This window comes from Ambystoma mexicanum, chromosome 6p (genome assembly GCF_040938575.1).
Source record: "Ambystoma mexicanum isolate Mex_15411 chromosome 6p, UKY_AmexF1_1, whole genome shotgun sequence".
Taxonomy (NCBI): Eukaryota; Metazoa; Chordata; class Amphibia; order Caudata; family Ambystomatidae; genus Ambystoma; species Ambystoma mexicanum.
The window spans coordinates 802,822,888-802,840,743 of record NC_090935.1 but is presented as its reverse complement, the minus strand read 5'-3'; the positions used below and the strand labels follow the sequence as shown (position 1 = coordinate 802,840,743).

At 46.1% G+C, this 17,856-nt stretch overlaps 1 protein-coding gene across 1 annotated transcript in view; it reads left to right on the top strand.

Annotated features, from left to right (window-relative positions):
* Positions 1–17,856, top strand: part of CHD1 (chromodomain helicase DNA binding protein 1) — a 2,212,767-nt gene that overhangs the window by 979,000 nt on the left and 1,215,911 nt on the right. Inside the window, exon 19 of the mRNA XM_069625454.1 lies at positions 2,284–2,433. Within this exon, the coding sequence (XP_069481555.1) occupies positions 2,284–2,433 (150 nt within the window). The remainder of the gene's footprint in view (positions 1–2,283; positions 2,434–17,856) is intronic.

Sequence of the window (17,856 nt, the reverse complement as noted above, 5' to 3'; positions counted from 1 at the left end):
CACCTCACCTCTTTTCCTTCTGCCGTTGTAGGTTCAGCAAACACTGTGGAGGTCCCTTACGTCAAAGTTCAGCTTCACGGGATTTAAATGTTATGCCCCCTACTTCTCAGCATGTAACATGGGGTTAACTTGGACTGCCCTGTCACGCTTGTCACACCGCAGGGCGGTAGACTGCACTAGTTTCAGTACCCCTGAGGGTCCAGGCTGTGAAAACGACCCGTTCCCAGGTTATCCGATCCTTCCTCACCATTCTAGGTCGGCTCCTGCGTTTTTCATCCAATTGATCGATCCTGTGTATAGCTTATGGGACTCCACGTGTGCGAAGCTGTGAAGCCCCTTGCTGTCCTTGTTCGTATCAAGCTCCTGGTTAATTTGCCAACACCAGCCAGGATCCACCGGCATGCGCAGCCGACACCTGTGGTATATCCAAACCTGGGACACATCATGCTGAGGTGGCTAACACTGTCTGCCGTATCATACTGTCTTACCCATCAGTTTCTGGATGATCTGGCTTGTCTCAACGCCACTGTCCCACAGCTTATCCCAATCAGTATGTATGTGCAGCGGCCATCTTGGTGTTGGGCGTTTGCTTCTCCTATCTCGGGTCTTTCAGAGTGTGAGGATAACCAAGACAGTTTGTCGCCTAAAAGAGATTTTCAGACACCACACTCCCTAGATCTCTGCACAGAGTAGTCAGTCGTGTTCTGCCGACGGGGTAATTTAAGGATCACGGTATGTGGTTGCTAGAGCACTAGAGAAATAGGTCTGCAACCACTGACCTAGCTTTGAGAAGCAACAGAGCGCTTCACACAGGTATGCAACAATACAGATAAACAGACGGGGCTAGACTACAGAGGACCATAGAGGATGGGTACAGTTTTACTGGGTGGGTGGGAGGAAAGGGGCGGGCGGCGTCTAACGAGTCTGGTGGCACGAGGGGCGATGTGATGGCCTAGGTGTTGAGGAAGAGAGATTCCTTGAAAAGGTGGGTCTTCAGTTTTTTTCTGAATTTTTGGATCGTGCAGGGCGAGTCTGATGCTGACTTGGAGGAGGTTCCATAGTCTTGGGGCATAGGCAGAGAAGGCTGATTGGCTTTCTTAAAAGGCTGCTGTTGTTTTTACTTGCACTATAATTTCATGCCACACTTCTGAAAAGTATCCTTGGTTAAACTATGCATTCCTGTTATAGAAATAGTGTGATAGTTTAGATACTGATAGTTTATACTGACCTTGACTGTTCCTCTAAAACTGTAACTGGGTTATGCTTTCCCTGAATTGCTTTAGTGCACTTCCAAAATAGTTGATTATGTTCTTACTTGTCCATGAGTAGCTGGCTGCTCCTCTAGAAAGCATAAGGGTTATAATACTATCTCTGATCTGTGTTCTCAAAAGTAACTGGTGTTGTAACTGCAGCCATCCATAATCGAAGAAATTTAATTATGTTGCAATATATTAACTTGTAACATTGTTGGTCTAACTGAGACTGTATGTATGGATCAATCGGCTCAGCTTCCCTTGAATTACTTATGGTATTCTAAAAGTCGGAACTACTTTGACACCCACCTCCCCCCCGCCCCTCCAGAAACTGCTCAATGCCATTCTGAATGTTTGCACTAGGTTTGACTCACCTTGAACTGCTTACTGCTATTTTTAAAAAGGTTATACTTTGGTTTATGTATCATAAGTATTAAGTTGTTTTTTATGATTGTGTTTGACTTATGTGATAGTACTTTCCCAAGGTTTATCTTGGCCTATGTGTATTTAAAATAAACAATTAGTTTTACAATACTTAGTGTATCAGTGTTTCTTCGGACCATATGTACGCTGTAACTTCTTTGTACCAAGCTATATCCCTCTCTCACTCTTAAGATAGGCCTGGCTGCTCTGTCTATGCTACCAAATGTTCTCAGGTGGTACAGCCTTATACTAGGAGTGCAGGATTTGTACTGCATCAGGCATAGTTTTATGAAGCCCTTAGTTGGACTGTTCTAACGGAGGGCCATAGAATATCCCTGATCTTATCTTTGTGTAGATTCATGATTTGCAAGAAATCTTAGAACACAATTCATAATTAAAAGAAGCTGTTCCACATTATATAACAACGATTTTGATGAACTGTTAACTATTTTGTGTCAATTAAGTAAGTTTGTTTTTATCTTGGTGACATTTTGTATGTAAATTGTTGGTATTTGTGAAAGGTTTGTTTAAACTTTATGCAAACTATAACATAAAAAATAAACGGCTTCATTTGTATGTGGATCTAAATAATGTTTCTATATTGTAGGATTTCTGCTTCTTGCTCTCAACCAGAGCTGGTGGTTTGGGCATAAATTTGGCATCAGCAGATACTGTTGTTATTTTCGATTCAGACTGGAACCCACAAAATGACTTGCAAGCACAGGCTAGAGCCCATAGGATTGGTCAAAAGAAACAGGTACGCTTTTAAATGTTTCTTTGCAATAACTAGTCTATACTGGGGGAACATGTGATTTACTTTATTTGCACCAAGTAACTAAATCTAAAGTAAAGAACGGATCAATATAATAATTATTCTGTACGCCTGGCTTTGTCATCACGTGCCTAAAATAAAAAATGTGATTTAGTGTAACAATGCATGTCGAAAGTACAGTGAGCTGTCTAGTACTGTACCAGATCCATGTTCTCTCGCCCTTTCCATGACATTCTGAATGGATCCTGGGTCGAAATCTGGAAGCAATCTTATGCCCTATGGTTGGCTCACAGAGGGTCATATGCGATATTGCCTCCATTGTAATTGAGTTTCTGCATCAGCCGAATGCCTGAAGTAGCAAAGGACAGCTCCCTGTGTTTCCCTTTCAGTGTGTGTTGTGCAGTAGGTGGTGCATTGTGGTGGTGGCTAGCCCTGTTGATCCCACCCTCTGCAACACCCATCAGTCATTTTCTCCATGTTGACCGGACTGGACGCTCATGGTTCATTTTTCCCATGCAATATTTTCTGTTTCCTGTGTTTTTCTCAAACACCAGCACCCGGAAAATCTGTCGGCCCGTTCATGATGGGTGTAGTGGGTTTCGCGTCTTGCTCGTCCTGTGGTAAGCACCAAATGGTACATGATTCCCACAGGCTCTGTTTGGGGTGCCTGGTCCCCAAACAAAGGTGGGTAGACTGCGCTTCATGCCACACCGTTTTGCCACTTGCGCTTCGACGGTTATGCCTTTGCCGCAAAGCTTTCCACAGGTCGCCTCTGGCGCACATCAGAGCTTGTGAACTTGAAAAAAAGAATCCAGGTAAGTTCTCGGGCACCTTGCGTTAATGGGAAACATGCATGTCCTGCTGTGTTTAGGTACAGTTCTACCTGGGCTACACCCCCGCCCCCTTCCTGATGCCTTACATGCTTTCCACCTGTGCTTGTGCCAGGCATCCCTCAAAACCTGTTACCGGAGTTCGCTCTGAGGCCTTGCAGGCTTTTATCGACTGTCGCCCAGCATCCCTCTGGATCTGGGACCAGGTTAGACAGACCCAAGGTGACGCCTCAGTGTCAGAAGTCTACCTGGCTCAGTCGACCTTCTGGAACTCGCTCCGAGGGGTTAAAGTACAGTACCTGGACTTGCCACAAGGGCTCTAACAGGTCTGTTAAATTGCACTATGCCCTGAGTAAGCCTCTTGAGTCTCACCCAAAGTACAAGACACGTGCCATAAATCTCCTGCGCCCAGCATCATTTCACATTAGGTACAGGAATTGGCCCATAAAACAAAAGTTCACTGCAAGTACCTCACCAAGGTCTGAGCATCATTGCAGCTCCCATAAAATGACCAGCCAGATATTAGGAGAAAGAGAGTTTGCATCAAGTGGCATGCACTGCAGAGGCCATCTGTGGGATGTCCTCTCGCGCGTCCCAAGACAATCTGAGACACAGTAAACCCCAAATTCCACTGCCCCAACAGTGAGCAGAGAAGCCGTTATAAGGATCGAATTTCTTCCCATCGCCCCCCCCCCCCCCAAAATTCCCTTGGTCCATGTCCTGTCGTTACTTCATCTCCGAGTTTTGAAGCTCTGCCTCCCCCCAGAAGCTCTACATGGTACTCTGTCCCTACATAGTTGTCAGGTCTGGGTCTGGCATAGAGTAGATTGAATGCAGTTTTGTACACTTGTTGTCTGCATGACTACCACTATGTTCATGAATTTTTAATTTATCCATGGTCGTCAATTTACATTTCATTCAGGAAAATGTGAACAGGTTGGTCTGGCCTTATCCTTGCTTTTTACAGAGGGAAGGTTTCCCAATCCATCATGGTGAAAATGATGTTGGGAGCTGATTGGTAAAGGGTGCTCTTCAAGAATTTACAGGCATTCTAAACTGCCTTTCATTGTCCAAGTTGAAGCAGGAAGGTCCTGTGTGCGAGAAGCTCCAGGTTTAGGCCCAAAGAGACATTTTAAGAGGAATACAGGAGAAGAAGCATTTGAAGTTAAGAGCCTCAGTGAATCCAGAGCTGTGAGGGACAAGAAAACTTGATTAATTGGTGGGAGCGCAGCTCATTATATTTGCTGGAGAAGCAGTTGTGAAAAATGCATTTTAAGATTTTCTTTTAGGTACTTGGGTAATTCCTTTTTTGCTACAGTTAACTTTGCTACTTTCATTGGAGAGACTTCTTCGTTTGGTTCCTTAGAGAAAAGGAATTCTGTGATGAATAGGAAGCGTTTAATGCAGTGTGCATGAGCAATCAAGCGCTTCTTTCTGGAATAGACAGCAATGCTGGCTTGGCATACTTGGCAATTCATGACAGAACTTCTGAAGCGAGACATTAGTAACCTCGCGGACATTGTATTTGTTTCATGCCGAGCGCCAGAAACTTGGAGAGCAATGTCTCCACACTCAAATCAGTTCCTGACAGGGAATAGGGTCTCCTGGCTGATCTTTTAATGTGCGCGCCTGTAGAGAAGAAGCCTCTCTATCATTACGCACATGCATCAATTAGTAGTGCTATTGGATTTTCATTTTGTTTGTGCTAAAGCTCCTGAGAGCAATGTTCAATGTGCAAGAGCAGTGACTCCAGTTTATTTCACTCAGCCGGCAGGCTTTGATTAGGAACATAAGTAAAAGAAAGCAACCAAGAAAAAATATAAGAATACATTTAATCTGCAAAAAAAAGGTTTCATGAATGAAAGGCAAGTTTACTGAAAGCAGCAATGGAAAATATAAGAATAAATGAATCTGCAAAAAGGTTTTACTGGATTTAAGACAGGTTTACTGAAACGCAGGAGAAGTTACTGAGACCTCAATCTGATATCCAAGAAACTATTTTTCTTTAAGGAAGCTTGTAGAGTTTAACCATGGCCAGTTAAACTTGTCTGTCTGAAGTTTGGTTAATTTTCATCACAACTTTCAGAACTGAAAATTCCTCCAAGACTTGAGAGTAGGAACACACGTACATGTTTTAATATGAGAATTGTGTTGGGACAGGCAGGTATTTTAGAGTGATTTTTAACCTGCATGTCCTTTTTATTTTCCTTGCAGATGTCCACCTAGCCAGGAAGCAGAAGTCTGTTTTTCTCCACTTCCACTTTCTCTTGAGGATGTTTGGTTTTGAAGGCGGGCACACAAAACATGCAACTTTCCAATAGATCAAAATAATGAGCGCACCCCGTTGGGGAAAGAGACCATGAGATGAGTTACAAGGATAACAAACTTCATATAAAATAAAGTTAGCAAGCAAGGAACTCTGCTGCCCGAGGGCTCTCAGCCAAACCATAAACGGGCAGTACATTATAAGGGTAAAAATCGTCAGCAAATGCGACATCACATATGGTACAAATTCGGGGTGCGGATTGGAGGGTCCATGTGGCACAGTTCTATAGGGGATGCCAGGCTGCGATTGGCCGCTGCTTCCCAGTCAGTCTGGTGGCACATGGGTCAGCTGGGCTCATCTCCATGGTGAAGGTCAGGACAAGTATGAAACATTACTAACTGTTTAAGCCAATACTACAGGAACTGATAATATGGGAATAATGGCAGCCATAAAATCCTTGCATGAATGGGGGCACTTTGGAGGAACATGGGTTGATAGATTGGCATTCCAACCTCTTCATTCGGCCCCTCTTTGATACCGGGATCCTGCACCCATGTGTCTTGTGTTATCTACTATTTTATGTTTCCCCATCTCTCATGACGCTGATAGACATGTTTTGAATTGTATGGAATATACTACTATACAGGATTAAGTCTATGGTGGGTGTTCTGGAATGGTCCTTATGAGGCGGTCAGATGTGTATCAGCATGAAAGAGTGAATGGTTGGGGACTGCTGGTCCTTGGCCTTGTGGTGTAGTGGTTGTAAGGGGCATGGGCAGTTTTGTGGAAATGTGTTAAGGATTTCAATCGGGCGACACACACCTTGGTCTCAGCCTAGTATGTAGCGCACAACCGAGTTGCCTTTCTCTTTATTTTATGCAGATTCAATTTGAGATGGTACACAACTCGTCTCACACAACCTTTTTAAAATAACCTGGGTCACAATGGACCATGAACTAGGCTGGTTGGTGAAAATCCAATATTTTATTTACTTTAAGATTCAAAGGAAATCGTACAATTTTAATGTGGGGCAGCAATCACCAATGGGGTGATAATTACAATTAAAATGGAAGCAATGCACTTGGTTAACCTTCTCCTAGAACATATACAAAGCACAAGTGAATAGGACCACTTTTTGAATTAGGATAGATGGCACCGAAATTAGGATTTCCTCCTGCAGTGTTCCCCCAATCCATAATTAATCAAATTCTGATTGGATAGAAAGACGCAGCAGGTAGTCAGGAATAAGGGGCAGAAAACGGAATCAAAATCTGACCTTCCCTCACAGATTGAGAGCTGTTAAACCCTTTGGAAAGGCATGAAATGACACTCGGAAATAGACAAATAATGAATGTGTGGTTAAATATGTGAGACAAATATGGTTTCTCCCAACAACAGGAATGCAGAAACACTAGCAATCACAATGCAATGGATCAACAAGAAGCATATAATTTGAAAATGAGTGTTAAGTTAGAACATGCTGCAGCCGAATGACACGTTGGAAAGTTGCAATGTTCTCAATTCCCGTTTAAAATGAGCCTAACGGTTTTTTAATAAAAATGGGTGAAATACTGAAAATCACAATGCGGTTTTTGGTCTGGGGGACAGATATATATCACAGGGACTATCAAAGTGAAAGAATGCTGGTAGCTGAAGATTTGGATGAGATTTCTGTGGGTGGAATGGGGTTCTGTTTTAGGAAAAATAGAGCAGTTAAAATGAAAACTTCAGTTTTGAAAGAAAGGCAAATGTTACTTAAACTAAATTATCTAGACTATGTTGTTAAAGGGGAACACAGTAAGCTCCAAGGTTGATTCGCGAGGTCAACCTTATCACCCCAGTGCTCAACTTTAACTGGAAATTAGTTTGATTACTCAAAATATAACTAAGGGCTTAGGATTTACACCAGACACAAATTAAGAGAGATGGCGCTAGCACTAAGAAATCAAGGACAGGGTGCACGGATAATTCTCTGTTTTGACAAGTTACAAGTGTATGGCTAGGATTGCTTTGAGAGTGGAATAAAGAAAAATCAAGATGGGAGTAGACTGTGTTATGGGATGTGGGATACTCAGTCCACTTTTGAGTCTGGGATTTTGGACAGTTAACTGGTTCTGGTCACAAGATTCTGGTCAGCGGACCCTACTAGCAAAAGATAGCTGGTCAAAGGTCTGGTCACCTGATAATGATAGCTGGATGATAGGGTTGCAGCCGGCATGCAGGTAGTGGGCAGCAAGCTGGTCTGATTTCAGGATGTAAAAGGTACCACAACTTTTCCCTTTTTTAATGGGATTTTAGTGGGGGTTTTTCTGGATCAATGGCCTTGCTGGGACAGGATCAGCAATGCTTTGCCCTTGCTGGAGTAGGGTCAGCAATGCTTTGGCCTTGTAGTGAAATCTGCAGTCAGCAAGATGAATGGAGCAGATCAGGAACGCAGCCACAGGAAATTCAGGAGAGAATGTGTCTGGAGCTCTATCACCCACTCTTATTTGTAGGGCATGGTGAAATCACAGAAGTATTGGTGGGCAGAAGTGAGCTAGGCCTACCTCCAAGAAGCGGATAGGACAATAAATGTTGGTTGCTTCCTCGAGGAGGAGTCGCAGTTTGAGGTTGCATTTTATGAGGTAAAAAGCCATCCCACAGTCCTTTTTGCTAAAAATCAGTCATAACCTAATTTACACATTTATACATTTGTGGCACTTTAACAAATCACATGGGCAGATTACATATTGTATGTAGAGCATAGCAGTCCAATCCTCACAGTTGTGGGACCTTGTTTCGCCCTTCTACCAGTTTTTCGTACTTTTCAGTGAGAATTATATTACTTAAAATTCTATAACTTTATACATGGGTGTGGATCATAATTAGACATGTAAGTATTAAAATCCACAATGGCATCATGGATACTTTTCTTATAATACCCTATTCTCTAACATTTCTATTCCCCATGTGTCAGTGAAGTCTATGACATCTTAAATGAAAGACCATAAAATCCCATTTAAATGGTTAACTTTTCACATTTTTGCAAAGTCCTGTGGCAAAGATAAGTCTTACACGTTTTATTTAGAAAATAGTCTTTTGAAACAAATGTTCACTATTCCCCATATACGGGCATAGCTTCCAAGCTACCCCCCTAAATCCAGGGTTTGTCATGGAGTTTTTCTTTGAAACTTTTTGTAGAAGTCACAGGGAGGTGTGATTTCGCACATCTGTGTCCTAGAAGTTCCATTGTAAAATGGCTCAGCCCAGACCCAAGTCTGATTAGTATGTGAAATTTCTTTATCCTGGTCAGTCAAAGTTTTCCAACCTAGCAATTATCATCCAGGTGTCCTGTGTCCTGGAAGTTTATGGTGGTTCCCTTTTGGGGGGAAGCCTTGGCTCCGCCAACAGGAATAACCTGTTTTGGAAGCTTGCAAAATCCAGCCCAGGCAGTTTAACAGTTTTATTTTGTCCTGAATCAAAACAGTCTGTTGAATAAAACAGCCCATATATGTTTCCGCAGCAACAAACCCCTTTACATCGCTAGGCACGGACAAGCTTTCATTCAACATTGTACTTTTTAAAACGGGCATTTCTTTTCTCTGGTTTGTAAAAGCCCATTTTGACACGTGGTGAAAGCTGGCATATTCCTTTCAAATTTGGTTGTGCTCTTCCCTCTGACTTCCCACACTGTTTTGTAGCTTTAGTCAGCTTGTTTTACACAAGTCTGTACAAGGCAAAAGTGAAATTGACATGTGCACAGAAAGCTATGGTTTTCTTTTCAAGCAGTGATTTTTTAAAAAACATTTTGTAGCAAAATGTAAGCGTTTCCCGTGTAGCTGAAGGAAAGCTTTTGTTGATTTTCTCAGATTTGGCTGGCATTCAGAAATGAGGCTCTTTTCCGACGGTGCACAATGTGAATATAGCTGGAATGACAGGTCTTTTTGATAAAAGGAGTTTGATGAAAACAGGGAAAAATAGCAGCAGAGCGGCATCATTTTAGAGGTGAAATATTCACTTTTTCAATGGGAATTTTGGGCGTGCAGCAAAACCGTGCTGCTTTTTGCCTCCATTTCTTTTAGACAAACAAGAACACACCCTAGTAACCTTTCTCGGGGTGCTCCCTGTTCCATCTTGCCCAATGGCGCTTTGGAAAAACAGTTCAGCCATGCTTTTGTCGCTGCAAACGCAGTTTGGGTGCAATGGTGCTCATAGGAGCCATCGCAGCCAGCCATTTTGCTGGTTCTGCTGAAGTGTAGCTTTGTGATGTGGGGGAAGTACTGCTGAGTGGATAAATATATCCCACAGATGGATGGTCACTTGTGCAGAGGCCTGCTTCAATCTCACGCTCTGCAGAGAGCATAATCTGGGGAAGTGATGCTAAGCATTGCAACTATAAATGATTGGACTGCCATGGGAACAAGGACCGCACAGAGCTGGTGGGGAAGGGAGGTGGTGGTTGCTTGGGCTCTCTGTGCAAGGGACTAGGGAAAGCTGGGTTTTGCAGAAGGATGATTTTTGGGCCTAGTAAAAGATGGTGTCTGCTCGAACACAAAATAGTGTATCAACAGGGCTGTGGGTTTTGTTGCGCGAGTAAATCTGTTCATTCATAATGAAGGGGCCCCTGAGGGACCCTCGTTTGTGGAAACGAGGCACAATCACCACACACGAACTGATACGCCAGACACGAGGTTGTATTCACAAAATCTAGGGTTTATTACAAAGCAAATAGTCTCAGTTGGCCAACTGGTCCCACGCCCCGCGACATGTCTACCAGACCTCGGGGGACGCAAGAGGGAGAAATTCGTACAACAGTTACATATACAAAACAATCATCTAGTAATCAGTAGTGTCACAACTTATACTGCCCCTACTGCATTTCCTTTGAACTAGGCACGATGATTGACAATGGTGACGAGTATGACGCCTTCAAACATTCATTTAGTAACAGTTTGCAATTTTGTAAGCTCACAGACATAAGTCTTTGTTTTAAAGAACACAATGCTTCTGTTTCTACAAGCAAGCTGCTGCGTAGGGAGAGACACATTCCAGGCCTTGCTATCTCCTCGTTTCCATTTGTGTATTGGGGGTCAACTTGCTCTTCAGGGCTCTACCGGGCTCAGGAAAGGGGGGCCGCAAAGAAGAGCATAATTCAAGTCATTTAATGTTCGCTCTAGTATTTCCACTGTGCTTACCGAGACTAGCTGGCACCTGCTGTACTGATTAGAATGCCTTGCTGCTCACTCTCCAAGAATATGCGAGGGAGGGGACCGGGCATTTCTGTCTGGGTTACTGCGTTATGTTTCAACATGCCACTCGTGGCCTTGCATTGTGCACCAGTGAAGCAGAATAATATTTCAGCAAAGCAGTTTTAGATGAGGCAAAAAGGCAACATTAGAGAAAACAAGAAAACAAAATGGCGATTTCAGTCACCTTAAAATGGCTGCACCATGGTTAAGCTTTTGCTACACCTTTCTATTACTAAACACACGAGGCGGTTGGTCTTCGGCCAACAAAGTATAGTGCCTCACGATCAAGGGGGTGTCTATTCTTTCTGGACTGACAATAATACCATGTGCCGTGGGTGGGGGGGTCTCTTCTCTCCCCCCACTAGGTTTACACAAGACCTATTCACTGCAGGAATAATGGGGAAGAGGGTGGGATCATACTATCTTGCCCCCCCCCATTCCCGAACAGTTTTCAGCTGCAAATACAGGCAGTTGTTGATCAGGCGTCTTGAGGGATCTGTGGGGTTCAGCAGCTCCCACGCGCAAGGACTCATCAGGACCAGGCAGGACAGAAGACTTAGACGCTGCCACCTTCTTCATGGACTCCAACCTACCGCAGAGGATACCTTCTTGAGAAGTTCCAAAGCGTAATGCATTTGGAGTAGATTTGTATTTATTTGGTTTTATATAGCGCTGAACTAGAAGTTAACATTTGAAACACAACATATATCTGTGATTACAATAACCTTCATTAACCAGTCAAGAAGAGGTAGGATCGCAGAGAGACAAGAAAGGGTTATTAAACAGTGATGGAATTTAGAGAAAGGGGGAGAGCATGCCAGTGTAAAGGGAGGGAAGGAGGGAGAGAAAAAAAAGAAAATGCACAGGGGGATGAGGAACTAGAAGACAATGATAAGCAGAACAAAGTGAATGAGAAGGAGAGTAAAACATGAGAGAAGAAAGATAAGCAGGTGCCAAGCCATAGAGAGATTTAAAAACTAGACATGGAACATTTTATTTTAGATGATGACGGAAAGAGAGCCATCCTAGATTAGTCAAAGATGAGATAGAATAATGAGGAGCAAGCAGACAGAGAATTATATATATATATATGATATATTTTATTTGTATCACACTCATACACAAGTGATTCAGAGCGCGACCAAGCATAGGGAGGGGAACAGGGGAGAACAAAAATACGAACTTACTAGGCCCAGTGACATTAAGAACGTGCAACTGCGTGGAAAAGGGAGAAAGGGGGAAAGTGCATGGAGGGGGAGGTGTTGAAAGTGTGGAACAGAGGAGAGAACAGAATAAATAACAAGTGGAATAAATAAGTAAATGTAATGAAAAAGGTGGTGCAGGTAGACAAGTGGCAAGTGCATGATGAGTCAGATGGGTTATATCTGATAAGTGCAGAAGAAGAGTGGGGGACTGTCTGGGAACTGAATACAGATCCCAGTGCCGAGGCTGGCCCAGAGGCAGTGCAGGGGGGAGGCAGGGTACGCAGGTAACTGGGCCCGAAGACCCAGATGCAAGGAAAACCCATTTCGACAGCCAAGAGTCTGCAGTGTTGCTATTTGCTTAGACGCGAGTAGCTGAAACCACGAAGTGCCGCTGAATAGAAGTTGGTCTTTTTCTGTTGCTGATCGTCCCGTTGCAGTGCAGGAGTCCTCCAGACGTCCTCCCTCTTGTCCCCACGACTGAGGCCCAGGAACACGGATCTGCAGAGCTGCACAGGAACAGAAGCCAGCCGAAGCCCTTTTCTTCTATCCAAAGGTACTGCACAGTCTAATGGAACTTACCTCTTGTTGTAACCTCACTTGTTCTCTGCTGAGACTTGTCTGGGTTGCTCTGTAGAGTTGCTAATGGCTTCTTTGCGTCACAAGCCTAATCAGTTTGTGGCCGGGCTTTGATTTCTTTGTTCCTACAGAGACTTCTAAAACATTGTGCAAGACTTTTACATACCTGCAAGAAGTGTTTCAGCTCACCTAGCCTTTTGCCCAATTGACATTGGCCTAGCCTGGCTCCATGAATGACTCTACTTCCCTCTGATATTGTGTTTGCTCTTCCTTCCAGGAAGGGGTTAACTAACTTTGCATTGGGGGTTATCAAAAGTACTTACCTGCTTCAGAATGTGTCATCTCTTGTTTTGTTCTAATAACCTTTTTCCTTGGACATACTCCTAAGTCTGATTCTAAATGCAAACAGTGGTATATTAATGTCCACAGTGTCCTAGTTACTAAAGTCACCTTAGGGTGTAGGAAGTGTCTGTGTGCCATCTCAAAAGGTTACTTACTGATTTAGAAAAACTGAGTGTATTTTGAAGTGTATTTGTGTTACTATCACATTGCCCCTTCTGAAGAAGGCTTACACTAACTGACTGTTAAATTAATAATTGTTTAATCAATTTGAATACTTGTCACTGTGAATCTCTGTATCTCCCCTACAGCTCACATTGACCCCTCTTGAGATGAGCCTGGCTGCTCAATCGCGCTACCAACCGGTGTAGTACAGACTTGTACCAAAGGTTGGGCTCCTATTGCCAGGTCGTCAGGGTTGTTGTAGTGCACCCAAAGGGTACTGCATACAATCTTGCCTAACATGAGGTCGCTGCAGATGGGCATCATCCTCAAGGATGTCATATGGGGCACGCTCCCACAGATCTGCTGCCAGCACCCACGGTTACTCTGCCCATGGTTCCAGCGCCTACGGCTCCTTTGCATCCCCAGCTGCCCATGCCAGTTCCCACCACATCAGCTCCCACGCTTCCAACAGTCTTGACAGCCCCACAGCTGCCGGCACACCGCAGCCCCCGGCGCCCAGCACTCTTCCAGCAGCACCTGACCAACAGTACACCTTGGTGGGCGAGGAGGAGGACCCCGACACGCCTTCGTCGGCCAAGTCCTTCCATGGGCGGCTCGCCGGATTGGCTGAATACCTGGGGCTTTCTCAGCCTGAGGTCAAACAACCGGAGGCGGTGGTCTTGGCGGAGGTCCTCTATGAAGCACGGCTAGAACAGGGATTCCAATGCAAAAAGACGTGGTAGCACATGCCAAAAAGGGAACCCCATTAGGCGCAGCCTACCAACAGGCGCCCCAACGCCAATTTTAGGTAGATGGAGGGAGACCCCCCTCTTGCTGTTGGCACACCCGCAGATCACTCTGTGATCGCTGCAGCTTCGATGTACTCCAAGCCACAATCGTCTTCAGCTACCTCAGCCTTTGCCCTCCTGGGTGTTAGGACAGTATTTCTGAAGTCCAGCTAAGGGCCTACTTAAACCATTCAACTGAGGCAGTACAGGCCTCCACTCTTAATATCAGGCTGTACCACCTGAGTTCATCGTAGCGTAGGCTGAGCAGCCAGGCTTATCTTAGGAGGGAGAGCGGGCTGTAGAATCAGTACAAATACAATTATGTATGTAAAAAATAAATTATTTATTTAAATACAAGTAGGCCCAGATAAATCTAGGGTTCAATGAGTACTATCACACCTTATATGTAATCACAATTATAAAAACACAACACTATGCTTGAAAGTACACAGACCATAGCCTAGACCTTGGAACATCTAACAGTAGTTCTAGGGAAGTCAAAACCTTTTCATACACATTCAGTATAGGTCACACCTATTCTTGGGGAGCAAAAATCAATGGTTACTTTCAGATTACAATTGAGTAATTCAAGGGTAGTAGACCCTGCCAGTTGTACAGTGAAGCTCAGTAACAATTCACATAATCGGTCAACTGGACAATATATTTTTTGTGAATAGTGGAACACTTATTCCAGGTATAGTAAAAACCTGTAACTACTTTTGTGATAACAGGTAACCTAGGTGAAAAAAACCTATATACTTTTTCAAGGAGCTATCAGCAACTTGGGGCCAGTATAAACCTAAGACACTTTTTGTGTCTGTCTTACTCTTACGTCCCTTCCCCTTTCCTCAATACTGCATGGGTGTCACTTCCAAGGGACGGGAGACGGAACCATTTTCACCAGAAAAATCATTCTTCCCCCTTTTACATTTAGAGGCGTGCGGGGTGTGGCCCTGGGAACATGCGCTGCCCTGACTCCGCCCTACGGCGCCACACCTCAGTCCCCTTTTCCGCGTCGTTGGGAACGGGCCGAATTCCAGAGCTCCTTATTTTGGCTTTGGCCATGTAATTCCACACTCGGGCACTTCTGTCTTTTTATCATTCAGGTTCTCAGTCCTCGGGCGTCACACTCCTCGCATGTCGACTTCTACAGGGTTCAGCAGGTGTCCATCCTGCGACGGGCTCTTCCCTACTAAAGACCCCCCAAGCCCTTTGCCCTGACCATGGCTGGCAAGCTTGTGCAACGGGCTTTCCTCGAGGTTTCTGAAGAACAGACTTGGCAGGTGGAGTGAGCTCTTCCGGAGATCGCCTCCAAAGGACCTAAATGACTTTGTCTACCATCGATCCAGGCCCAAGGTAGGGCTGCTCTTTTCCACCCCGCAAGGGAGACTCCTTCCCAAGGTCTCACCTGAGCTAGAGGGGCCGCACTGGTCCTCGTACCAGCACAAGTACCAAGGCTAATTAAGCTACCGGCCGACATGCCGAGGGATCGGTAGATCCTCCCGGTGACGGTGCTGAGGGACCGAAAGGTTCTTTTACTGGTTCTTCACCCGAGGGGCTACGCCCTAGTGCCACCGTCATGTCCGAGGGGACGCCTTTACGCATATCCGCTGAAGGCGAAACACCTACCGGGCCTCAGCCTCAGGAACAGTGTAGGCCCCATGATCCACACTCAAGAGTCCTGGACGAGGTGGGCCCAGTGAGCCAAGCAACACGACGCAGGCATGTGGAAGGCAGCTCGACAAAATGGCCACCACGCCAGAAAATCCAGACATCTGGCCGACACCTCTCCAGGGAAGGCAGGTGGATGACCGTATGTCGAGGTGGGACTGGTGTCAACCAGGTATGTGGCCTACAGCTTACCCTTCCTTCGTGCAAGGCAGGTTACCATTGCGTCCATATGGACGCAGGGCACGCAATGGCTCCAGCAGGTGCCGGCTACCACGTCAACATCGCCTACCACCAATCCAGCCTGTAAGGACAGGTTCTTTGAAAAATTCCTCTGGCTCATGAAATCTCCCCATTTGGGGGTCATCCTTGGGGATGCCATTGGGGACTTGCTCCCTCCAATGGCCCTGGTAACGCAGGCCCCCGGTCCCTGTTCAGCCTCAGCAGCCCGCTTCGGCCCCCCAACCGATTGTGCAGGTGTTTCCGTACCAGCCTCCTTTGCAGCCTCTGGTCTCCGCACCTCAGCCCTCGGCTCCTAGCACAACCCCCAACCCACTCCGGAGCCTGATCAACAGGACCCACAGATGATGAGGAGGAGGAACCCGACGCACCGTCTTCAGCCAAGGCCTTCCACGACCGTCTGGCAGGGCTGGCAGAGTACTTGGGCCTTCATCAACCCGAGGTCGAGCAACCAACAGAGGGGGTCCTCGCAGACGTCCTCACGCTACGTTCTGTTGCCAGAACGGGGATCCTGATGCAGAAGGACGTAGTCGCCTTGGCCAAAAAGGGTTGGCTCAAGCCCCACTCAGCCGGTAAATAAGCACCTGGATGCCAAGTACAGGCAGATGGAGGGGGACGCACTCTTGCTATCGGCCCATCTTCAGCCACACTCCTTGATGATCGCTGCAGCATCAATGTACTTCAAGCCTCGGTCGTCCTCAGCCGCCTACTCTGCAGCCCTGCTAGACAAGGAGGAGATTATCTTGGAGATGTACAGGAAGAAGCTGTATTCCAACGTGTCCTTGCCCCTGCATCAAGCCAAGGCAGATGCCATGCTGGCAGCCGTTAACCAGATGCTTTGGCGGGAAATTGCAGATTTCCTCCCAGAGTTTCCGGTGCATAGCCATTCACGATTGAAGGCAGGATTGGCGGAGGCCAAGATTGTGGCACAGGACATCATGGAGTACACTGTGGCCCACATTGAAACTTCAGGCCGTGCCATCTGTCTTGCCATGGACAGGAGAACAACGGCCTGGCCCTGTACTACCAAATTCAACCTGGATGTCCAGGAACGCATCATATATCTCGGGTGACCTCTTCCACTCCACAACAGACGAGGAGCTGGATTAAAAAAAAAACAGCTCTCAAACAGCCAAGTCTTTATCCATCCTGACAAAGACCACGCCCAAATAGTAGAGCCAGTCACAGCAGCGCTCTGAGAAGGGGCGTACGTATAGAGGGTTCAGCGGCTTTCATGAGTGGAAGTCCAGGCAACCTGATTGTTTGCCGTCCCAGCATCGACACAAACAACAAAAAGGGGGTGGGGCAAGGGCTTTTTCCAGTCCCTTTTCTTACGCAACAGCCTCCGAGGGAAAGCAGGCATGACACACCCCTCCGGGTCCACCTGTCTACAGTGGGGGGGGGAGCAGGCTTGCTCTCCATGCACACTTATGGTGCCAGAATTTCGAGGACCCCTGGATCCTCTGTGTAGTCTCCACGGGGTACCGGCTCCCTATCCCAGCCTCTTTCCATTCCTCCCCCACACTCCCACAGGTTGGGAAAGCAACTCAATTGGCGGCGATCCGGTCGCTCGTAGAGTGCCAGGCAGTGGAGGAAGTCCCAGCCTCGCACCGAGGCTTGGGCTTTTATTCCAGGATATTCACCATTCAGAAGAAGACCCAGGCAGGCCTGAGAGTTGTGCTGGACCTTTCCACCTTCAACCTCTCCCTACGGCTATAAAAATTCAAGATGGTTATGCCAGTGTTGATGGCGGAGACATTGTGCAAGGGAGACTGGATGTGCTCCCTGGATCTGAAGGACCCGTACCCACACATCCTTCTACGATTCAGGATCATGGGCCACCATTTCCAGTACAAGGTGTTGCCTTTCGGCCTCAACTCTGCCCCCAGGGTCTTTACCAGACTGATGCACACAGTGGCGGCCCTCCTCAGGTCGTAGAGCCACCACATCTAACCGTACCTAGACGGCTGGCTTGTCAGGGCAGCATTTCCGGAAGCAGTGCACCATATATCCCACGCTCTTATGAACACACAGCACAAGCTGGGTTTCTCACTCAACATCAAGCAGTCTCCACTGCAGCCCACGCAGAGACTGACCTTCTTG